At 46.3% G+C, this 24,853-nt stretch overlaps 1 protein-coding gene across 3 annotated transcripts in view; it reads left to right on the top strand.

Moving 5' to 3' along the window:
• MLLT6 (MLLT6, PHD finger containing) overlaps nt 1-24,538 on the top strand; it is a 44,920-nt gene extending 20,382 nt beyond the window's left edge. For 2 of the 3 annotated variants that reach the window (XM_066587512.1, XM_066587514.1), the window contains exons 10-20: nt 484-927; nt 1,088-1,236; nt 4,118-4,223; nt 5,337-5,403; nt 5,513-5,640; nt 9,007-9,168; nt 9,310-9,386; nt 10,756-11,078; nt 11,169-11,253; nt 17,360-17,569; nt 20,069-24,538. In XM_066587512.1, coding sequence (XP_066443609.1) covers nt 484-927; nt 1,088-1,236; nt 4,118-4,223; nt 5,337-5,403; nt 5,513-5,640; nt 9,007-9,168; nt 9,310-9,386; nt 10,756-11,078; nt 11,169-11,253; nt 17,360-17,569; nt 20,069-20,110 — 1,793 coding nt within the window. In that variant the 3' untranslated portion in view covers nt 20,111-24,538. The remainder of the gene's footprint in view (nt 1-483; nt 928-1,087; nt 1,237-4,117; nt 4,224-5,336; nt 5,404-5,512; nt 5,641-9,006; nt 9,169-9,309; nt 9,387-10,755; nt 11,079-11,168; nt 11,254-17,359; nt 17,570-20,068) is intronic. The other variant, XM_066587513.1, reaches the window with a different exon arrangement.
• The last annotated feature ends 315 nt before the right edge of the window (nt 24,539-24,853 follow it).

Genomic DNA, 24,853 nt, shown 5'->3' with positions numbered 1-24,853 from the left:
CACAACTCAGTGCTGAGCTCCTTCATTAATTGCCTGACCTGGGTTTCCCCTTTAATTGGTTTCCATTCCATATAGGTGTAGGATGCAGAAAAAGAACCAAAGAAATTATAAATCAGTTGCAATCAATACATTTCTTAACCCCACACACACACACACACACACACACACACACACACACACACACACTTCCCCCACCCACCCATTTAAACGGCTCATCCTATGGATCTCTGCTCCTATTACATTTTAGATGTCAATGCAGTTCTCCTTTCATACTAATATTTTCTTGTTGGTCTAATTCAAAGACTGTTTTACATAGAACTGTTGACTTCCTGATTGTAGCCTATGCTGACACTGAGACATGTAATCATAACCTGCCAGTATATAGGGACGAATAGTGCAAGTGGTGTTCTGTGTAATAGTCAGTCATTTTGCCTAAAAACCTGCTAATTGTAATTAACTCGTCATTGACTCTCCACTTTGCAGGTAGCGCTTCCTCTCCTCCTGAACTAGTCACATTCCCCAAATTGGAAGAGCAGGAGGAAGCAGAGGAGGATGAGGAAGAAGAGGAGGAGGAGGATGTGGGAAGGTCTTCTAGACCCACACCATCCTCTCCCCCAGAACTCACCTTCTCCAGCTTTGGCTCCATTATGCGCTTTTCAAGCGACTCAACAACTCACACCCGACCATGGGATCCTTCTCCTGCCGAGCATAGGCCGCAGAAGTGGAGCCGAGAAAGTAGTGAGCCCCCGCGAGAGAAAAAGCATAAAGGAAGCAGAAAAAGCAGGCACGGCCCTGGAAGACCTCGGGGGAGCAAGAACAACCCACCTCACAGCGCTGCCTCCTCCATTTTGACCCTGCCACAACGGCAGTATACTCACTCATCATCCCTGCACAGTGTCAGCATGGAATCACCCCTGATGTCATCAGGTACGGCAGGACCGCTTATAGGCTAGTGCTAAGACTGTGGGTTCATTAGTTGGGTCCTTTGTTAATATCATCAAATCTTTAGTATAGACAGAAGCAATCCTGCTCATTCCATGTTTTTACTCTGGTTTCCTGCTGATGCTATGTGTCCTTCTCCTCTCAGGAATCTATACCAGTAACAAGGACCCCATCTCTGTAAGGACCGCCTGCAGCACTCCACTCCCCTCAGGTCTTATGTCTCACCAGAGCTCCATTCCTCCATACAGCAGAAGCTGCTCCATCGCCCCATCATCTACGACTTCTACCACACAGGTCTGAAATTGGGAATAAAATGCTGAGAAATGCAGAATAGTAATGCAAATGTATCAAGTGCAATAACATCAGGTTAACATATTCTTAGTCCGGTTTATTTATTGCAATTTACATGTGAATGGGCCGCGGATTCTGCGGGAAAGCAGGAGTTAAAAAAAAAAACTCTACTGTGCATGTGCGCTGGCCAGCACATCTGCACACATCCGCAATACAGAAAAAAAAGACAGACAGGGTCGCCGGCCGAGGGCACGGGTGGATTCTGTGCGGAAAACACATAAGGGGAAGAACATAGGATGAAGGGAGTTGGGCTGCGCTTGTTGCTTGTCATATCAGTGCACCTGTGTTGAAAAGGTAAGGTAAACTCTTCTGTTGATTAGCTATATTGATATATACCTCATAAATTTATTGGGGCGGAGAGGATATACTTTATGGTAAACTAGATTCCCCTGGGAGGGTCAAAGATCTGGCTGTTGTGTTCCATAGACACATAGTGAGCGAGTATTGGTACCAGGATGACCAGATTTTTTCATATACCATTTCACGGTCTGAAAGGCTGGCCGCCAGTTTCTCATTGACCATAATGCAGGATAATTTGGTTTCAACTAAATCAACACTAACTGATGTTTTCCTCCAGGAGCGAGCGATTGCTATACACGATGCTAGGAAGCAATAAGATATCCATTTATGGGTGTGTTTGGGGATATTAGGGATACGTTTGCCCACTAAAGCTTCCCAGGATGATTTTTGTAACAAAATACTAGTAATGGAATATATAATAGTGTATACCTGAATCCAGAACCCACGGAGCCTAGGGCAGTTCCACCAGATGTGTAGAATGGTGCCCTCTCCTCTGCATCCCCTAAAACATAGGCCTGACGTCCCTGGAGACTCTTTTAGGAACAAGATACCAGCACATTAGAAGTTTATAACCCTCTTCTGTAATTGATACGTTGATATTGCAATAGTATGCCATTCTGAAATTGGCAATTCCTCACCTAGTTCCCCTTCCCATCTACGCATGTAGAGGAGTTTGTCCTTGGGTGTTATAAAATTGGAGTACAATTTGGCAATTATTCCAGGGTGCCTGGTATTTGTGTGACAAAGGCTTTCGAAGATAGTTAACTCAGCCAGATTCCGTCTATTTTCGGTGAGGGCCAATACATAATGCTTAATTTGCTGTAGACAAAAAATCTCATTTGGAATGGAGTGAACCGCTCGAAAGAACTCAAATTGTCTGAAGCCTAGTCTATCCAAGAAATCAATCATTCTGGTGAGATCTCTGGCTGTCCACCATCCAAAGTTAGTTTTGTTCATACCAGAGGGGAAGGCAGGAATACCAAATATACTGGACAGGGGAGGTGTTTAGCTATTAGGCTCTATCTTTTTGATAATCTATCTCAGAGCACCAAGGAAGAAGACCAGGTTGGGTTCAAGATTGCTTGTTTGTATTCAGTTCTGTGACAAAATATACCTTTGATTGGGGGGATAATGGCATGGGTCTCAATTGATACCCATTGAGGTTTATCATGTCGGAAGAAAAGGTAGGTTAATTGTGCTAGTTAAGCTGCGTGGTAATATTTATTGACATTAGGGACCCCCAAGCCTCCTTGAAAGACAACTGCCCTATAAGTTAGCTTCTGACTTGTTCACGGCTGTACATAAGTGTTTTTTTCTTATGGGGAAGACTATGGTTTGGTCTCTAGCCATAAGGTCTAGAGTTTAGAGATAAGGTTATCAGATTATTGCCATGGAAAAAGGGGATATGTCTTAAGCTGAAAGCAGGATATAAATATAATAAGTTTTATGGTTAAAATGGTTGGCGCCGCACAGTCTACTTACTTAGTAGTTTCCCACTGGCATGATTGGCACAAAATATAAGAGAAATGGGTAGTTGGAGGGGAATGCTAAACGACATTGATGGTGAGTAGAGATGAGCGAGTATACTCGCTAAAGGCAATTGCTCGAGCGAGCATTGCCTTTAGCGAGTACCTGCCCGCTCGAGATGAAAGGTTCGGGTGCCGGCGGCGGGCAGGGAGCTGCGGGAAGAGCAGAGCGGAACGGAGGGGAGATCTCTCTCTCCCTCCCCCCCGCTCCCTCCTGCTGACAGCCGCCACTCACCACTCCCCCACGCCGGCACCCGAACCTTTCATCTCGAGCGGGCAGGTACTCGCTAAGGGCAATGCTCGCTCGAGCAATTGCCTTTACCGAGTATACTCGCTCATCTCTAATAGTGAGCTATGGATATAAGGGTGGAGAATATAAAAAGATCATAAGTGTCAATAACATCGTCAAATTGACTGCTTTCTGTGAAGCAATTAGGGCCCCTGTCTACGGGCTAATTTAGAGAGTATATGGGGGATAAACGATTATTCATACTATGATGTTTTTTTTCCCCAATAGTTTTTATTGCTGCCGAATGCAGATGCCCCATTTTCATGTGAAGGTGTGCTGCTGCCAACCAGGATTTTTGGTGCTTCATAAAAAGATGCATCACCCAACAAATGAGCTTGGATGATCGGCGGCACTTTCACACATATGAGCCAATATTCCGATAATGTTCGTTTATAATCATCTGCCCGTGTAAAAGGCCCTTTAGTCACATTGTAAGGCCTGTTAAAAGGTTGAACATTGACTTGTAGAGCAGCTACTTTCCAATAGGTGGCGCTGCAGCATTTTTCAATCTCCTAAACGTCATGAACAGATATTGTGCTACTCGAAATATTTTTAAATGCAAACTGACATAAGAGATTATTATTTTTATTGTTAGATTTTACCAATACACTCTCTAACAATAGACCCCCTGACTGCGCATTTGTGCTTTACAGACTTTCACATACATTATATACTCATATATTTGTTTTTTTCCCCAACTGCTTCTTAGGTATTCTCTCTGGCAGGATCCACATTCAGTATCCCATCGTCACATATATTTGGAAGTCCTCTCTCAATGCCCCCTCTCCTCAGCCAAGCGGAAAACACTAGGACAGGTAACATCCTGAAATCGTGTGATGCCATAAAATATGCAAATCAGTAAATTGTTTTCTTATTCTGTTCGCACAAAAAACACAAACATAAGGGTTTTATTCCATCGATATCATTTCTGGTATGATCACGCATCGTGTAGTACATCTGCGTTGCAGATTTTCCCTTGGAAGTGACTTATTGCATTGCAATAAACGGGTTCTGTGGTAACCATCTGCAAGTAGAACATACTGAGGATTTGAAAAATGTCTATTCTGCTGCAGATTGTTTCCACTGTAAGTGAATGTGGTTTGTTTAAACTCCAATCACTTATATTGTACTGTACATTGCTGCAAAATTTCGGATCATGTTCTGCAGCAGTTCCGCTGTGTATAGGTGGGAATATAACCCATGGCACTCCCACCTGTTACTGGAATGGGTCACCTGAACCTCTTAACCAGTACAGTGTGGAGTGATATCACTCCTTACAGCAGCCATCCTGGCACAGAGGGAATTTGGAGTGTTAGATCATAGAATGGTAGAGTTGGAAGGGACCTCCAGGTTCATCGGGTCCGACCCCCTGCTCAGTGCAGGATCACTAAATCATCTCAGACAGATGTCTGTCCAGCCTTTGCTTGAAGAGGTCCATTGAAGGAGAACTCGCCACCTCCCGTGGGTACCCAGAACCCTACTGATATTCATCTTTATCAATGTAAGATTGGTCACATTTTGTAAAAGTGTATTAATCTTGGGTTTATATGGGCAGATAACCAGTCCATGGTAACAAGCGCTGACTGACAATGTATGTTGGTTGGCACTCAGTGATGTATACCCGGGCAGATTATCTCCAGTTTGTGGACGACCGATCCTTACTACGATCATATGTAATTCATTCATCAACCGCAGCTCTCGCTGTATGTAGTTACACAGGCTAATGATTAGGTGAATATTTGTGCCCGATCATCAGTCAGTGCACATATGCTTGAAGTTAGGAGAATGTCGCATGGGCCCAGGGAGCCGAGTAGCATGGGCAATGAAATGTCAGATATCTTTGTACAATTTTATAAATGAGAAGTGAATAACAGATTGTCATATCGAAAAGGGGTCAATGTTAACTGAGAGCTTGTATTCTCACACAGAGCCTGAATTGGAAGACTGCAGCTTTATTTGTAGAGGTAGTTCTCCACGGGAGAGTTTGTCCTCCATGTAAGTATATTGGATATTGCATTGCGTGTTCCATTGTTCCATGTTACGTGCCTACATCTAATGTACAGAGAAATCCAAGCCAAGAAGAATACTTTTTTGTTCTCGACAGGTCGCCAATCAGTAGTCTGCCTCCATTGTATGATCCAAGTGGCCCTTCTACACAGAGTGAGAATGTACCACAGGTCACAGCCAACCTTGAACAATTGCTGGAGAAGCATGGAGAAGCAGGGGTTAATAGTAAGACTCTTCAGTTAAAGGTTAAATAAGGCGCAGCTGCTGAATTTTGGAGAAGGGTAGGAGGTGGTGACATGGCTTTAGACGGATCAGAAGGATCTAAGGGCCCGTACACACACACTTTCACGTACATTTCATGTATGTGAGAAACGTACATGAAAGAAGTGTAAAAACGTGCGCATTTTTAAGCATATTTTGGTGTTAAACTGTAAGCGTGGTAAATGTATTTGTATGTTTTGATACAGAAAAGTGCATGTTTTTTACTGGAAACTTTTTTTTTTTTTTCCTTTTTAAAGTTCAACACTTTTTTTTTAAGGAATTTGTTCACAAAAATGTATATGTTTAGTATTTGGATTTGATTTGCAATGTTAAAAAAAAATGTATACGTCTCCATGTGTTTTTTTTTTTTGTTTTTTTTTTTTTGTGGGACGGAAAAGCATAGTAGTCTACGCTTTTGAATCCCAGGAAAAAAAAATCCACAATACAGAAAAAGAAGATTGACAGGTACGCAGGGTCGCCGGCCGTGGTCAGGGACTGATTCCACTGCAGGCTCCCACATGCGGAATCTGATCCGTTCGTGCGCAGGCGGGCTGAATGAGAGTTTGACTGGCAGCAGTGGCAGAAGTATATAGCAGTTATATATAAAGATGGAAGGTAGTGAGAAAATAAAATGAAACCATGTCATACTTGACAAAGCTATAGAGCAGTGATAGCAAACTTTTTAGAGACAGAGTGCCAAAACTGCAACCCAAAACCTACTTATTTATCGCAAAGTGTCAATTAGAGATGAGCGAACATACTCGTTTCGAGTAATTACTCGATCGAGCACCGCGATTTTCGAGTACTTCCGTACTCGGGTGAAAAGATTCGGGGGGCGCCGGGGGCGGGGGGAGGCGTGGCGAAGCGGGGGTTAGCTGCAACCCCCCACTCACCCACGGCGCCCCCCGAATCTTTTTGCTCGAGTACGGAAGTACTCGAAAATCGCGGTACTCGGGCGGAAAAGGGGCGTGGCCGAGTACGCTCGCTCATCTCTAGTGTCAATACATCAGGGGGCGGGGCTTATAACAACGTATGATTTTTACCTGCGTCGGAATGCCTTGAATGTTTTTTTTTTTCCCCTGTCTGGAGCACTGGAGTACTATTGGTGCTGATTTTGACTGGAAATAAGTCGCAGCTGATTTCATACTATGCGGCGCTCCCCCTCACCTCCTCCAAAGGCCTTCCGAAGTCAGCGCTCCCCAGCTTCTAGTTCGCAGTGACCTCTAGTAGCCTTACCTGACCAGCAACACCACAAATGACCTGGAACCATTAGCCAGGGAGCGCTGACAGCGGGAAGCCTTCAGAGGAGGTGGGGGGGGGGGGGGCACATATTATGAAATTGGCTGCGGATATGCGGCTGATTTCCTGTCAAAATCCACACCAATAGTACGGATGTTGACTTTTTTTTGGATGTGGAAATGCATAATTTGCCGTGAAAATTTCCACTGTGGACATTTTGCAGCATTTCTGCCAGTGTAAACATACCCTAAGTTAGCTACCCTGTTTCTCCGAAAATAAGACGCGTCTTATATAAATTTTTGCTCCCAAATATGCGCTATGTCTTATTTTCAGGGGGTGTCTTATTTCGCCACGGCAAATCCGTCTGTGGCCGCTAATCCCTCAATTGGCCAGCTTTGTGGACGAAATTTCTCAGAAATCTCGTCCACATGGGACAGCAAATCTGTCACGGCAAAGCTGGGAGGAAGCCGGTGTTGTGGTGCGGATTTACTGGCCACAGAAATGGAAAAGCATGCAGCCAGGTCGCTTCAAAACAAGCGGCTGAGTGCCGTGGGTTTTGAAGCAGCGCTTTCCCGGCGGAAATCTCGCTGTTGATCGCTGTGGCCAAACTGCGAGATTTCCGCTGGAAATACGCTCTGTGAGAACCCAGCCTTAAGAATCACACACAGGTTGCCTGACTCACACACAGAGCCATAAAAAAATAAGGGCTGTAAAGTAACGTACCTGGCTGCACACAGAAGTTCCTGTACCACTTGTAAGCAGGGATGGTATTGCAGCTTCCGGCCACCAGGGGGAGCTCTGCAGATCTACCTATACATCTGGAGGTAGGAGACAATGGGGATGGCAGCAGGGGACAGGCCTCTTGACTTGCCTGCACACTTTACTATGCCTTACTATCGGGGGGTGCCTTATATTTGGGACTTCTGCAAATTTTTTTTGGGGGGGGGGGGTGTCTTATTTTCGGGGGGGGGGGGGGGTCTTATTTTCGGGGAAACACGGTAGAGGTATGCTGCCATATACAGAGTGGCCCCAGTAGTAATAGTGTCCCTTATATCAGCCACAGTAGCAATAGTGACCCCCACAGTGGTCCCAGGAGCAATAGTGTTCTGTATATTAGCCCTTAGTAGTAATAGTGACCCCCACAGTGGCCCCAGTAGTAATAGTGACTCTAACAGTGGCCTCAGTAGTAATACTATTACTCCTGGGGCTGATATAGGGGACACTATTACTAATAGTGTCCCCTATATCAGCCCCAGTAGTAAAGCACCCCCCCGAAACCCGTATACTTAGCTCATCCTTGTTGGAGCGCTGCTCCTCCTCTTATTGGCGCTGTTGTGGGTGCCCATACTGTCGGAAGTGTGTATGCGCTGGACGCATCCTCACTTCACTTCTCTGGTGGAACCAAGGAGAAGAGGTCAGGGGAGGAGGATCCCAGGTGCACACACTTACGTCAGAGTGTGCACCTAGGATTAGCGCCCCTGCTAGTGCCACTGAGTGATTACCGGCCAAAATCATTATTGTGGTGAGCAGCCATCGGCACGCGTGCCAGCAGAGAGGGCTTTGCATGCCCCCTCTGGCATACATGCTATAGGTTCGCTATCATGGCTATAGAGCATAATGTATCCAATAATAGCCAGTTGAATGTGTGGTCCTATTCACATGGCTGTATATTCCACAGACAGCACATGGCCCCATAATAGCCTATGAGGCTATTCACATGCCCGTTTTTTTTTCACATGTACCAATCGGCCATGTAAAAAAAAAATTGCAGACGAAAATGGGACATGCTGTGTGCAAGGTCCATGGATATTGGAGAACACACAGTTGGATGTCCATATGCTACCTTGTACAAGTCGCGCTTGAGTTTCTTGGGGGGCTACTTGCATACGGCCATGTGAATTTAGCCTAAGAGATGTTAAAAAAAGATATATATGAAACATTACCTCTTAATGGAGATCAGTCGGGGAGTACGAACCGTATAGACCCACCCAGTCTAATTTTGGTCTTTTTGTATAGCCTAGTATATATAGATGATACAGTGGGAGTGCAAGGACTGTTGTAAAGCTGATCATTCTTGTCCTTCTTGCACAGTTGTGGATATGCTCCAGGCATTGCACTCTCTGCAGAAAGAGAACCGCTCACTGCAAGACCAGATCTTGTCCCTGACAGCTCGGAAGGAGAAACTGCAGCTTCTGAATATCCAGCTCTCTTGTCCCTTTCCCCCTACTTTACCAGCAATTAACCTCCCTCACGGTGAGTCCTGACTTCTGGTCATCCTCCTTTATCGTTATTGATGGTTCTCTTCTGTTAGTAGTATCTATATAAACTAGCCCTTGTCCAGCAAGATTTTCCTTTTCCTTAACTTCTCCTCTTTTTTCCCTTTTGTATCTGCAGTAAGCTCCCAAGACTCTTTGAGCAATAAGAGTCCCACTTCCAAGAGCAGCATTCGTACTGAAAACTCTCCTTCAGAGGTGAGGATTTAAGGGGGAATATGGCTCAATAATGATTTTCAATCAGCAAAGGCATACAATGACCGTCTTTCCCATCCCACTTTATTCCCATTGTCTCCTCTGTGTGGTTTTGCATACACCATTGTCATTTTTCTCCCCTTGTAAGCTTTGTTCACATGTCATCTTTGCCCTTGTCCAAAGTTATACTTACTGGTGCTTATTATTGGCATACTGTCCCTTGAAGGGGTTTTCTGAGACCCCTACAAATTTAAAGGAATTGGTCACTAGTGTTTAGCAATGCAAATGACTAGCAGCACAACAATTTTGAATTATCTGTCTTTGCCACACGGTTTCTGTGACGTCACACAGCAGCTACAGAGGCCACTAAAGCCAAACCCAATATGCGATTGTATTTCTTCCACCCAGGATAGGCAACAGTGGCTGCTGTATGGCGTCACCAGCCTCTGTATCACGGACACGTGAGTTAGACGCTACTAGCCGGAGCGCCTCTCACAATATTATTCATGTTGCCTTCTATTAAGTGGTTCAGGTAGCCTTTCTATCTATCCTTATAATGGTAGAGTTGTACCTGGCGTTGGTTGCATGTAGGAACATGGTTTTCACCCCATCTGCGTAATATAATAAAGAGCTCATAGAGCTGATACTCTTCCTCTCCACCCCCTGGTAGCGGGTCCGGGTCTCCCTGCTAACGTCCCGTAAACCTGCTAGTGCAGCCAATGACAGAACTCAGCAATTTTTTTTTTCCTGTCCTCTGAGCATTGCTTCTACTAAATTTACACTGTGGATTTTTTTTGCTAGTTTGTGGGTGAGATTTTGGGAAATTTCATCTGCTTGGTTTGTGCTGTAACACTTTGTGTATTATCTGCATACAAGTCCACGGTTGAAAGTACATGGCATGTATGCCACTTGTGAATATTCCCTAAGGGCTTGTTCATTTCTGCTTTAGGGCTTCCTGTCTCTGTTTCGTCTTTGGAGCAGAGAAATGGAACTAGAACAGAATTAAGTGTTTGGTTTTTTTTCTGCATTGATTTTGATGGATTTTTCAAAAAAATGAAAGCTTTCAGTTTGCTTACGTTCTGTTTAGTTTCTGGGGGGGGGGGGGGGGGTTTGTTGTTTTTTTTAATGGAACAAATAACGTTTGTTCCCTTAAATGGAAGCCAAAAGGAAAGTGAACGGAAAGGTTTTCGGCTTCTTGAAAACTCATTTAAATCAATGGGGGAAAAAAAAACCAAACGCTTAATTCTGTTTTTCTGCCTCAAAAAATAAAATGGAGAAACTTAAAGCTTTAACGTTGATGTAAGCAAGTCCAAACTTGTTTGTTTCTTTTTCCTTCCATTTAATGCTTATTTCTCCCAATCCTCCTGCACAGGACCCACACTCCGGCTGCCCCAGCAGAAGCAGCTCCTGTCTGTCCTTGCACAGCACTCCACCACCAGGTCCCCTTTCTCAGACTGCTTCATCACTTCCTACTATGGGAGCAGAGCAACTAATGAATGGGCTGATGAGAGCAGCAGGGTCTGGAGCCCCCTCTGCGCTGGCAGCCATTCCTCTCCTTGGAGCGCTGTCTGGGAATCCGGGAGCACTATCACTGAATAGTATTCTAGGAAGTATCGCAGGAGGCCTACAGACTGCATCCGGACAGCCTCAGAATCCTCTGTGCAGCGGGACTGCCAGTAGCCACATACCAGCCGGGTGAGTTGGTATATATGGAAGACTTCAGCTCTTGTGTTTTGCACTAATTTTCTCATAAGGCTCCCTAAAACTTGGTTGGTTCTTTTGCAGCCTCTCCACACTGAATACCCTGTCTGAACAGCAGCGCCAGCTAGCACAACAGTTGCAGCAGCTCACCTCTGCTCATCTCACTGGGGTAAGCATCTCCAGCATCATTTAAGCTGTATTCCAGGACTTGCATAACCTTGTACTTTTAGGCTGGCTCCCAGGGGACGTATTCCCGGCGGAAATCTTGCGGTTTTACCGCAGCAAAAAAAGCAAGATTTCCGCCGGGAAAGCGCAGCTTCAAACCTGCGGCCCTCAGCCGTGGGTTTTGGAGCGGCTTAGCCGCATGCTTTTCCATTGCGACCGGCTCCTCCATAGAGAGGAGCGCGGCCGCAACGGACCAAAAAAAATAGACATGCTGCGTCCCGGGAATCCGCGCCGGCTTCCTCCGTGTGGACAAGATCTTTGGATTAGCGTCCGCAGGCGGATTTGCCGCAGTGAAATTCCGCATGAAATTTCCGTGGCAAATCCGCCTTGTGTGAACTAAGCCTTAAACCTATGAAGCTGCGCTAAAACTGTGAGCCACATTTTTTTTTTTTTTTTACCCATATGGTGCAATTTAGCTGCTCCCAGGGTGTTTCATGTGACCTGGTCTGTCCCTTTTCTGTCCCCACCGACATTAAGTTCATTGATCTGATGCTCTGATCTTCCAGTCCTGTCCGTCGCTTATTTGACAGAATGAATATTCAATAGTTAATGTGATGTCAAGCTACTAAGTAGTACCATGGGGGCACAAAGTCAGTACGGAAAAGGGCTGTTGTCGCCGGGCGCCCCCAGTGGCGGAGAAGGGCTGTTGTCGCCGGGCTCCCCCAATGGCGGAGAAGGGCTGTTGTCGCCGGGCGCCCCCAATGGCGGAGAAGGGCTGTTGTCGCCGGGCGCCCCCAATGGCGGAGAAGGGCTGTTGTCGCCGGGCGCCCCCAATGGCGGAGAAGGGCTGTTGTCGCCGGGCGCCCCCAATGGCGGAGAAGGGCTGTTGTCGCCGGGCGCCCCCAATGGCGGAGAAGGGCTGTTGTCGCCGGGCGCCCCCAATGGCGGAGAAGGGCTGTTGTCGCCGGGCGCCCCCAATGGCGGAGAAGGGCTGTTGTCGCCGGGCGCCCCCAATGGCGGAGAAGGGCTGTTGTCGCCGGGCGCCCCCAATGGCGGAGAAGGGCTGTTGTCGCCGGGCGCCCCCAATGGCGGAGAAGGGCTGTTGTCGCCGGGCGCCCCCAATGGCGGAGAAGGGCTGTTGTCGCCGGGCGCCCCCAATGGCGAAGAAGGGCTGTTGTCGCCGGGCGCCCCCAATGGCGGAGAAGGGCTGTTGTCGCCGGGCGCCCCCAATGGCGGAGAAGGGCTGTTGTCGCCAGGGCGCCCCCAATGGCGGAGAAGGGCTGTTGTCGCCAGGGCGCCCCCAATGGCGGAGAAGGGCTGTTGTCGCCAGGGCGCCCCCAATGGCGGAGAAGGGCTGTTGTCGCCAGGGCGCCCCCAATGGCGGAGAAGGGCTGTTGTCGCCAGGGCGCCCCCAATGGCGGAGAAGGGCTGTTGTCGCCAGGGCGCCCCCAATGGCGGAGAAGGGCTGTTGTCGCCAGGGCGCCCCCAATGGCGGAGAAGGGCTGTTGTCGCCAGGGCGCCCCCAGTGGCGGAGAAGGGCTGTTGTCGCCAGGGCGCCCCCAGTGGCGGAGAAGGGCTGTTGTCGCCGGGCGCCCCCAGTGGCGGAGAAGGGCTGTTGTCGCCGGGCGCCCCCAATGGAGGAGAAGGGCTGTTGTCGCCGGGCGCCCCCAATGGAGGAGAAGGGCTGTTGTCGCCGGGCGCCCCCAATGGAGGAGAAGGGCTGTTGTCGCCGGGCGCCCCCAATGGAGGAGAAGGGCTGTTGTCGACGGGCGCCCCCAATGGTGGAGAAGGGCTGTTGTCGACGGGCGCCCCCAATGGTGGAGAAGGGCGCCCCAAGGGGGGTGGGGTGGATGGCTGGATATCACAGTATAGTGCTGCACTGCACACTAGGCTGGCTCTCTTTTATGAAGGCTGATTACAATTACAGCTATAGCTGCTGCCAGTCTGATGCCATCTCTCTCCTAGTCACCTTAGTGAAACAGTGAGAGGAGCAGGCTGATCCTCTGTGTGCTGGGCAGGGTTTAGCAATCATTGGATGTTGAAGGAAGATACTGTACAGTCTGAAATGCAGCCAAGAGGATTATGGGAAATGTAGTAGAAGCAGCACAGAACTCTGAACAGGAAGTGCAGGATGTAAACAATAACAACAATGCACAATGGATTCCTCGTAATGAAAGGGAGAGCAGAACATAAAGAGGAAATGTTAATGAATGGGCTTACTGAAGTATTGTGATAGGATTTATGACTATTTTTGAATTTTGACTTTGGTTGCAGAAAACGCCTTTTAAGGGGGAAGAGAGTTGCTTGCATGTAACCTCCACTGATTAGCCGGTCTTCATAGGAGAAACTGTGATATTTATTACAGGAGCAACTGAATGGATGACTAGTGCATGTTGCTTGTTCTTTTTTTCTCCACTGATGGAGATTTCACAGCTAGTTATGTGACCCCCTTTAAGTGCAATTTCAGTCTTTCTGCAGATGTATGAACTGAAGTTTTACGTTTGGAAAAAAAGGGGTGGGGGGGTGTTCTTTCCTTTTTTTTTGTATATGGTATGTCCAGCCGACCCAAGTACCGTCACACCCTACTGGGTGGACATATGGATAATAGATACCAGAAAGGTTGAAAGATTGAGTACAAGGCGTTTACCTAGATGTACATATGACTGCACACAGAGCATATTGCCAAACTTCTCTGTTCATTTATAAAAGCAGCTTATATATGGTGGACAAATGTCAGCACCCAGGTCATGACACATGTCCCCAGCAAATACTGGTCAACTGACCTTGAAAGGCTTATATAAGCTGTTTTTTTAAATAAACAGAAAAGTTTGGCAATATCATAGAGTAATAGGGTTGGAAGGGATCTCCAGGGTCATCGGGTCCAACCCCCTGCTCAATGCAGGATTCACTAAATCATCCCAGACAGATAGTCTTCAAACAGAGGCTGGACAGATATCATCGAAATGTGGCAACCTGTGGCAACCTGTTCCACTCATTGAAGGTTTGTACCGCTGGAGCAGCAGGGGGCCCTGGCATCTGCCGACCTTCCTGGGTCACTGTCAGAAAGTTTTTTTTCTAATATCTAATCTGTGTCTCCTCCCTTTCAGTTTCATCCCATTGCTTCTAGTCTTTCCTTGTGCAAATGAGAATAGGGCTGATCCCTCTGCACTGTGACAGCCCTTCAGATATTTTTTGACAGCTATTAAGTATCCTCTCGGACTTCTTTTTTGCAAGCTAAACATTTCCAGATGCTTTAACCGTTCCTCCTAGAGCATGATTTGCAGACCGCTCACCATCTTCGTAACTCTTCTCTGAACTTGCTCTAGTTTGCTGATGTCTTTTTTTTAAATCCAGATACCCAGAACTGGACACAGTATTCCAGATGAGGTCTGACTAAGGAAGAGTAGAGGGGGATAATAACGTCACGTGATCTAGACTTTATGCTTCTCTTAATATATCCCAGGATTGTGTTTGCCTTTTTGGCTGCTGTATCACATTGTTGACTCATGTTCAGCCTATGATCTATTAGTATACCTAAGTCTTTTTCACATGTGCTGCTGCTTAGCCCAATTCCTACCATTCTGTATGGGAGGAATTTAGCTAAGGAAGGGAGGAACCTATAAAAATGTAGGTTGCACCCTTATACTCAATCGTTTAACCTTTCTGCTATCCATTATGTACATTCAGTTCCTTTAACATCCGTCCAGGACAATGTATGTTGTGTCGCTAGTTGATGTAGCATTCATTGGCTGGCCAGAAGTGCAGAAGCTGCATCTGTATCATCAAGGTACATGTGTGGGACACAACAGCACCCATGCCCCATTGATTCCTGCCTAGATTGACTGCCGTGGGGAAGGGCTATAAGAGACTTACTCCACGACTCAGTATAGCTGCTTTGGGAGTCAGAGGCAGGACAAAGCGGAGAGCTTTGAGAAGGCATGGAAGCCAGCGTAACTGCTGATTAGTACCAACCCCACGAACCGGAAGTGACACTGTGCTGGGGCCCGGACCACCACAAAGCAGCTGCAATGATAAGAAAAAGACCGTGGGCTGGAGGCATCGGCCAAGATGGTCACGCTACTCAGAGCCTGGCGAGGGGATTGCGGGATCTCAGTCCCGGGGTCTCTCACTCTATTAGTTGGGAACCCACAGCTCTCATTAACGTTGGACTTATGCAGCCTGGAGTTTATGCCGGGAAGTTGGAGGCCAGGGTGGGTGAGTTGATGATACCCAAGGGCTTGCGACTAGAGATGAGCGAGCATACTTGCTAAGGGCAATTACTCGATCGAGCATTGCCCTTAGCGAGTACCTGCCCGCTTGGAAGAAAAGGTTTGGCTGCCGGCGGCGGGGGAGAGCGGGGAGGAATGGAGGGGAGATCTCTCTCTCCCCCCCCCCCCCCCCCCCCGCTCACCCTTGCTCACTGCCGCAATTCACCCCTCACCCGCGCCGGCAGCCGAACCTTTTCTTCCGAGCGGGCGGGCACTCGCTAAGGACAATGCTCGATTGAGCAATTGTCCTTAGCGAGTATGCTCGCTCATCTCTACTTGCCACCTCTGACAGATTTGTGTGGAGCACTGGAGATGCCCCCTGGCTCATGGATGCAATATCTCCAGATACACAGTTGTTTGAGGAAAATAAGGCCCGAACAAGGATGGAACACGAGCCTCACCCCCTTTGAGAAACTGTGCTGTGCCCTCGGAGGCGCCCAGACACACGGTCTCGTTGCTTCACAACCAATTACGAGAGGAGCATCTGGATGGTCACCTTCCCAGGTGGATAGGGGCGTGGGAGGAGGCACTAGGCAGGTCCTTCCCCGGAGAGCTCTGGGATAAAGCGTTTCACTTAACGCATAAGATGTTCATATCTAGCAAGCTCGAAGAGCTAAATTTCAAAATTATTTTGTGATGGTACATGACTCCGGAGAGGCTGCACAGCTTTTTCCTGTCTGCCTCGGATATCTGCTGGCGTTGTGGGTTTGATGCTTCATATTTCGTGGGAGTGCCCCATGGTAGCACTCATATGTCAAGATGTTAGGCGACTATTCAAGAAAGCGAGCAGAGAGCCACTAGTCTTGACACCGGAACCGGCGCTGTTGTCCGTCCATTCTGGCAATGCCATGAAAAAAAGCCGTGGACAGAGAAAAGGTGAAAAAACAACTTGAGGGGCTTGATAATGCTGGGCAGGAGTCTGCTGGGCTCATTTCAAAAATAAATAAATAAATTGGAGCGCGAAAACCGTTTTAAACACCATTTACGACCATTGACTGTTGTGTGCCCAGCGTTTGTTCACCATGCAACGGTGCTGTGAGTGCAATGAACACTAAGGCCTCATGTCCACGGGCAAAAGAAGAATTAAAATCCGCAGCGGATTTTAACTCTTCTCCCGCGCGCGGATCCGCACCCCATAGGGATGCATTGACCACCCGCGGGTAGATAAATACCCGCGGATGGTCAATAAAAGTGATTTTTTTAAAAATGGAGCATGAAAAAAATCTGGACCATGCTCCATTTTCGTGCGGGGCTCCCGCAGGCTTCTATTGAAGCCTATGGTAGCCATCCAGATCCGCGGGAGACCTAAAATAGGAATTTAAAAGAATTAACTCACCCGCAGCGGACCGGGAAGGTCTTCTCTTCCTCACGGCCAGATCTTTCTTGCTTCGGCTCGGCGGATGTGCCCGGAGCATGCGCGCGGCACGCTGGCGGCGTGCCGCCGGCGTGACGAGTTCATCCGCCGGCCGAAAAAGAAGATCCGGCCGTGAGGAAGAGAAGACCTTCCCGGTCCGCTGCGGGTGAGTTAATTCTTTTAAATTCCTATTTTAAGCGCTCATGTCCGCGGGGCAGGAGGTGCCCGCTACGGATTCTCCATGGAGAATCCGTAGCGGGCCTGATTTTTCCCCGTGGACATGAGGCCTAACGAGAGTGCTAGCTCCAGTCATATCCTCTGACCACAGGGACTCTTAGCGATGGGAACTTCCACAATCAGTGTTACTTTGTTCACGTTTGTATTAGTTGCTTTCCTTTGGTTGTCGTTACTTTTTGATAGTCAGAATATTTTAGTATACTATTCAGTAAAGCAAAATCAAACCTTAACGTGGTCTGCGTCTTTCCTAGGATCAGCAGAATGTCCTTTATCAACTTGTTCAACAGTTGCAACAACATCGGGATTTACAGCGTCTGATAGCGCCACAGGCAGCCCCTTCCCTGCTCCCTGTGACATCAACATGTAGCACCATGGCATCATCGCCTGCTCCTCCCATTCTCACCGCCCAGGCCCCCCCCTACCTTGGGTCACAAGGCGAGGGGGGGGTACAGAAGTCAATGGTATGGTTCACAAAGTAATGGGATGGAGATGGGATCATCTTGGCTGGTTGTCTTTATACAGTCTGTAAAAGTCTCCATGAAACTAGAAATAGACCGGAGACCGCCTAACGGAAGTTGGTCATAGACATTATATCAAAGTTGACCAAACTCGACAATTTTGGCAAGATCAGCAGACAGTCCAATTTTTTTTTGATGATCTGACTACCCGTAACTGCAAAAGTCAGAAGAAAGCAGGATTGGAGTGAGAGGTGTAATATATGTGAGGATAATGTGTCCATTTAAACAGAGACCGAGCGAACGATGAAGGAGTTATGTGCTTTCAAACAATGTCCGTGTACACGTGCGGATAATAGTTTGCATTTTTTCATTCGCTTGTTCGGGTTATCATTGATCTGTCAAAGCAGTCTGGAATTGCCTGTTAACCATTTTGGTACTACAGGAAAAGCTCCCATTGAATTCAATGGCAGCTGTGCCTACAGTACTAAAACGGGTCACTGCAACATGGACAGCGCTATCCTCTTCAAGTGTTATCTGCACTGACAGCTGGCCATGGGATAAGCTGATCAGCAGACCCGCCACTGAGCAACTATTGGTGATCTATCCAGTGGATAGGTCATCAATAGTGAAAGTCCCAAACAACCCCTTTAAAATTCTTCTTTGTCTCCTTCATCTTCGGCTACAATGTTGCTTTATACTACCTGCTCCTTCACAGTGCAGCGATGTGTGCTCCCAGGCATGCACGGTACATCGATGAAACACGGCAAAGTGCACCATAATGCACCACACATGAGCGATGAGTACAAGGCAACAGTGCATCTAGGACCCAGATGACACCTGCAGGCAACATGTTGATTGCTGCTATTAAGCCTTTAAATGCCTTGGTTGGCATTTGGGGCTCCTAAATGGCCCTATGCAATGGTAGCATAAATGATTGCTTCTAAACACATGCCTGTGGCATGTCTTGATAGACAGCCTGTCAGAATGCAGTACTACGGTATTGCATTATACTGAATGAGTGATCAAACAATTGCAAGTCCTACTATGGGGACTAAAAACCAAACGTAAAAATAAGTTAAAAAAAAGTTTAATTATTAGAAAAAATAAAAGGTAGTGAAAAGTAAAAAAAAAAAAAGTCTCGTAAAGAGATAGTAAATGCAGTCAGAAAAATATGTGCAATGCCTGAATTGTTTTTTTTTTTTTTTTCTTTTTTTTAATTGCTACTTATCCAAGAAAAAATTAATCGAAAGTGATCCAAAGTCGTATGTACCTTAATGCTATATGACATGGGCTCAAAAGCAGAACCCATGCTATCCTGCATCGGGAGTCGGCTGTGACAGATAGCCGGACTCTTGCTGCAACACCAGAGATCGATGAGAACATTGATCTCCACTGTTAATCCCCTATGTGCGGCGATCTATATAGACTGCGGCATGCAAAGGGCTTACAGAGGGTTCGATGGGTTGCCATGGCAGCAGGACGTCAGATACTGGTGTCCCGGCTTGCCATGTCCTATGGATCGCTCGTCTAAGAGATGAGGCATTGCAGTACAGAAGTCCGTAGCGATCGTAGCTGCTATGGTTCAAGTTCCCTACAGTGACATAAAAAATGTTAAAGTAAATAAATAAAAAAATAACCCCCAAAAAACTTTTCTGTTCACTTTCCCCTATTTGTGTAGAAAAAATAAATCCCACATATCCGGCGTATCCGTAACAGTCTGTACAATAAATTGAATGCACTATTTATCTTGTACGGCAAAAACCCCAAAAAGACGAGAGAAAAGTAAACAAGAAGCCTATGTCCCCCACAATGGTAGCAATAAAAACTACAGCTCGTGATGCAAAAAACAAGCCCTCACAGAACTCCGTCCATGGAAAAATAAAAAAAGTTATGAGACTTTAAATGCAACGATGTAGAGAAATTTATTTTTCTAAAAACATGTTTTTATTTTAAAGTTGAAAAAACAAAAAAAAATAGTAATTTTGGTATTGCTGTAATGCGGAAAAAATGTATCATGTCATTTATGTTGTATAAATAACGCTGTAAAGAAAACAAAAAATGGCTAAATTGGAAGTTTTCTCTCACTTTCCTTAAATAATTTAAAAAAATGTTTAAAATTCTTGCAATACATTATATGTACCAAAAAATGGTACCAATAAAAACTACAGTTGGCCTAATGATGGCTTGTTTTCTGCATGGCGATGTCGATGGAAAATAAAAACTATGGCTATAGCTTTTAAAAAGTGAGCTAAAAACCCCATCCCCCTTAGGTTGCTGTCCTAATGAGAGAACAACACCTCACCCCACCCTAATACTTGCCTACGTCCCTCCTTCTCCCATTCTGCAAGTTGGTCCTGGCCAGGCCACTGAGGTTCTTGAATCGTTTCTATGACAGATATGGGTTAATTTAGCTTCTCTCTGAAGTTACGTTCTGTTCTATATTTTCTACCCTCATTGTAAGATGGATACAAATCTTACCCTGTCGCTTCTTTTGTTTCACAGAGAGGAGGTGAGAAGACACCAACAAATCACGACAAGGGATGAACCAAACTTCTGGGGTCTGCTACATTGTGAACATTCTCTGCCCAGCTAAAGAAGAGCGGACTGGAGCATTAGAGAGCGTGTTCCCAATATCCGCAGTAGGAGAGGATACCCAGACCTTATGGGCAACAGAGCACATCTACAGAGCAATGTCAATATTACCCGCCCTACAGAAGAGGTTCTAGTATGTAGAATAGCTGGAAGTCTCTCAGACAATATGTAGCGTATCTGTCTTTCATGCAGATTAATGTGTCATTTCCATATAATGGTCTTCTTGCAGGGCATCCGTTTGACGTATGTGTCATGCAGATTTCTTCGCTCACCGTTAATGTGCACTCCGGACACAGTGCGCTGTATACGTTACTGCGTCCCTGTCTGTACATTTCTAGATATCCCATCTACCGGCGGCCTCTCCTGTTACATTTACAGTAGGGGGTCTTCGCTCTCCCCTTTCCTTCTTCTTCTCTTAATTGGAAGTCAAACCTTGTGCACTTGGCCACTTGAAATCCCCTGACTGTTTCCGTTCTCCGGCGCTAGGGGCGAAGCCTAAAAGCACCTTGTGATACAAAGTATCAGTCCATGTGAAGGATGAGTGCCGGCAAGTTCTTCGCTCTGTTGCACTATCCTTGTGTTTCTCTGTGTACATTAGATCCATATTTTATGCTATATGTTCCTTTGTACACCTGCGTATACACAAGATTTTTTTTTTTTTCTTCCTCCTCTCATTCTTTTGACCCTGGTTGTTCATGTTTCCGTGATTCCTTTGTATGTGCACGGAGCAAAATATGTAGCAATTTCTTGTGAATCCATTAGCACAAGATGTAGATATTTGACCATTTGTGTATCTTGGGGTAAATAGGAATTTATTGATCCCTTTTAAAGGGGCCTGGCTTCTATGTAATATAAGCATATGTATACATATATATAATTATGTAAGAAATATGTCTGCAGCATTCAGTAACCCCAGAATTTGCACCTTCCAGAAGTCGCTAGATGCGTCTCAAGACTGTTTTGTACAGATATAGGATTGTTTTTCATGATGGGACAAGTGGGAACCGATGGCTGGCAAAACACGCTGGAGTTTTCTTATGTTTTGCAACTGGCAAGCCAAAAATTGCCTACTCTTGTATAGTGTAATATAGTGTCTGCCTTGTCATAAAGCAGGAAAATGTAACCGTTATCTACAGAGAGAGTAAAAGCGCTCTCCTAGGGGTATATTCACAAGGGGCAATTCGGATGCATCAAAACCCACATTGGAAAAAACTGTCTGCATTTTTTTTTGGCTGCAAACCCGTCAAAACTAAAGGTGGCCAGACTGCTTCAAAAATGCACAGCTTCTTTTTTTTTTTTTTTTTTTTTGCATCAAAATCGCCCCTTGTGCGTCCACTCCTATTGATCCGTTTTTCGTTTTCACAATCAAAGCAACTAGTGATTACCAGTTTCGGCATGCCGTGGTCATTAGGATCAGTTTGGACTTGTAGTTTTACAAGAGCTGCAGTGTCTGTGGTTACTCATCTGTGCAGACCAGTCGCTGCATAATGGCTGCTGTAGGGTTCCAGGATTATCTAACAAATAGTGTAATAAGGGGTATTCCCTTTATGGAAACGCATGGCATATCCACAGGATATGCTATCAATGCCTAATAGAAAAAGGCAGGACCCTCAGCGGAGAGGTGATCCATCGTACAGGAGCCTGTGAAAGTAATGGAAATAGGTGGGTGCTGCTTACTTGGCCGACAGCTGTTTGGAGTCTGCAAATGGGTCACTAGGCCCCCCATTCTCCCGATAGGTGATAAATGGAGGTTTTCTATCTGTGGTTTTTCAAAGCACTTTTTAATTGTGACTCCCTTTTGAATTGGCTGGGGAAGATGTATCAATGAAGCAGATGTAGCAACATATCTCACCTATAAAACAGTAGTAATGCTGATGCCATCATATGACATGAAAGTTGCCATTTCAAGGTAACATATATAAAAAGTTATAAGTTCCCACCACAAAATTCCCCACCATATTGGAAGTTTTGCAGCATTTCCCCCTCCATGGAGTATAATACAATTCATGTTGAAATTGCACTTTTGATGCAACTTTGAAGAGGTCCTGCATACTCAATGTGAAGTCCAATCTGTAGGCAGTAAATTAGAGAGCAGGAGGAGCTGAGCAGATCGATTTTTATATAGTTTTTATTGGAAAATTTCAATTTAAGTCCCCGCTTGTTTTGAGCTTAGGAGGCCGGAGGGTGGTCCTACTCTGATTGATCGCTATCTCTATGCACAGTCATACAGGGAAGGCTGCCACTTAAGGCCTCCTGCACACGGGCGGAAATTCCTCGGTGGGATTTCCCACAGAATTTCCGTCCATTCACGCTGCCATAGGATTGCATTAGATAATGCAATCCTATGCAGACCGCCGCGATTTGACTGCCTGAAAACTCGCGCGGTAAACAAACCGTGGCATGTCCTATTTCTGTGTGACCACAGAAACGGGATGGCTGATAGGCCGGCTCTGCACTGCGCATGTACGGCTGTGCGCCAGCTGGCACATTGCAGAACAGAGAGAAGATGCCGGACGTGTGCAGGCGGCCTAAGTGAGACCAGGCGTTCATATTAAACCGATGCCAAAAGAAAAATGTTTTAACGTACTATACATGGAAATCTATGTGAACATTACATTTGTGTTCCATTTTTGAGTAGGCAAAGATAGTCTGTGTTCACACTACATTTGTAGCCCAAGTTAGAAGTACCGGGGAGCGTTTACACGTTGCTGATTTGAATTCAGTTGAAAGGGTGAAAGCTGCAACAAATCAGCAACGTGTAAATGCATCCTAAAGCAGGACACGGTTAGACATTTATCATGAGCCGTACAAATTACAGCAGATATGGCATCGACATCAGTAACATTAGCAACGGTTCTTCCAAAGCTAAAGGCCTTCCTATGACCGTATTGATACATCTGCCCCATAATCCTCACCCTTTGTAGCATAGCCTGTCTCATTACGATGCTGCTGGAAGTGGTACTGAGAGACTGGGTTGACTGGCAGCTGCTGACAGGGTCTGTCCAGCATTACAAAGCATGGTTGCTTGCTTTCCTGCTGAAACAGCACCACGCCTGTTTACAGGTTGTGTGGGGTATTGCAGATCGGCCTTATTCACTTCAATGAAGCTGAGCTGCAAACTAAACCCAACTCAAGGACAGGCGTTCACTGTTTCTGGAGGAAAGCAAGCCGCCAAGTTTTTTTAGTTTTTTTTTTAATGCTGGGCAGCCCTTTAAATTGATTTCTAGGTACGCAGCGCTGTCCTCCAATCAGATTATGAAAATAAGAAGAAACTTGAACCAGCAAAGTATCTCTGTTAGAACCCCGTAGCACAACTCGGCGTTACATAATAATGATGAGCGCTGAGTAATTCTCCCCTAGCCCCTCTCTCCATAATCCCATTATCCATGTCCATTCTTTAAGGCCACATTCACACTGTGTTATAGCCTCAATCCCGCGGTGCCATCTGAACTGCCGAAAACCGCATCCAGATGAAACGGTAGGCTGTCATACTATACAGGTTTCCATTTGGTTTTTGCCATTTTAACCGGACATAGTAGTGTAACCTGCTGAATCGGAGGCCAACGCTTGCAGTTTTTGCTCACCGTTTTAGTAGAACAGCCTACGGTTCCATCTGAATGCAGATTGTGATGATACTGATGGAACCCCAGAATGAAGGCTATAACACTGCATGTATGTAAATCTAGATCTGACCATCAGGGGAGATGAATCACACGGCCAAGTCCATCCGTTAAATCTTTGCTGCATAGATGATGGCAGCAGGGACAGGTAGATTATACTCTACTCCTCTAGTCTTGAATTGCTTTAGCCTTCATATTTGTGGGTATCGTTGTATATGTTCTGGCTGCGCAGTGGAGCTCCTTCCTCTTGGCACTATGGCACTTCTCATCATAGTCTTCTTATCCGTCCAACATTTTTGCAATTCCCTATAGTTGTCCTGACTATGCTAGGAAACGTGCACCTAGTGTAGGACGCTCGGAACGTACCGCGAGGCAGCTGGACATAGCGCTGTATACTTCCCTGCAGCCTCTTTGCTGTAATTACTGTTTACCATAGGATTCTGTCTCTGATGTAAAGGGAAAAAGGTATTTGATGCCGAATGACCAGATTGTAAGATTGCAGACCATTACTATAGTTGGAAGATGATTGTAGAGAAGGGGGAAAGTGATCATTTTGCTGTAGTTGGACCCAGAATAGCTACTCACTAACATCATTTAGAAAGTAGCTGCAATTTTCACAAACTTTTTACATGTCCAGGAGATGTTTCAAAAGTTTTGATCAGTGGGGATCCTGCTGCTGAAGCCCCCGCTGGTCACTAGAAAGAGGGCTCTGCAGTGCTTACCCTATCGGCCTGTGCCCTATCGGCTGTTTACACTGCTTTTTGGCTCCTTCCAGCAGCTGAAGATGGCCGCATAGAGTTCTATAGAAGCTCTCTGCGGACATTCTTGGCTGCCAGGAGGAGCAGAGAAACAGCGAAGACAGCTGAAAGGGCACAGCGCTGGGTGGGCGCTGCAGCCTCCTCGTTCTAGTGACCAGCGGGGGCCTCAGCAGCAGGATCCTCACTTTTGAAACATCTCCTGGACATGAAAAAAGTTTGCATTGTCCACATGCTGGTGTACATGGAAGAATAAAAGTCTGTTGACTTTCATTGCCTCCATTCACCGCATGTGTCATGACCACGGTGTAAAAACCGCA

This window comes from Eleutherodactylus coqui, chromosome 13, assembly GCF_035609145.1.
Source record: "Eleutherodactylus coqui strain aEleCoq1 chromosome 13, aEleCoq1.hap1, whole genome shotgun sequence".
Lineage (NCBI taxonomy): Eukaryota > Metazoa > Chordata > Amphibia > Anura > Eleutherodactylidae > Eleutherodactylus > Eleutherodactylus coqui.
This window is presented reverse-complemented; position numbering and strand designations above follow the sequence as displayed.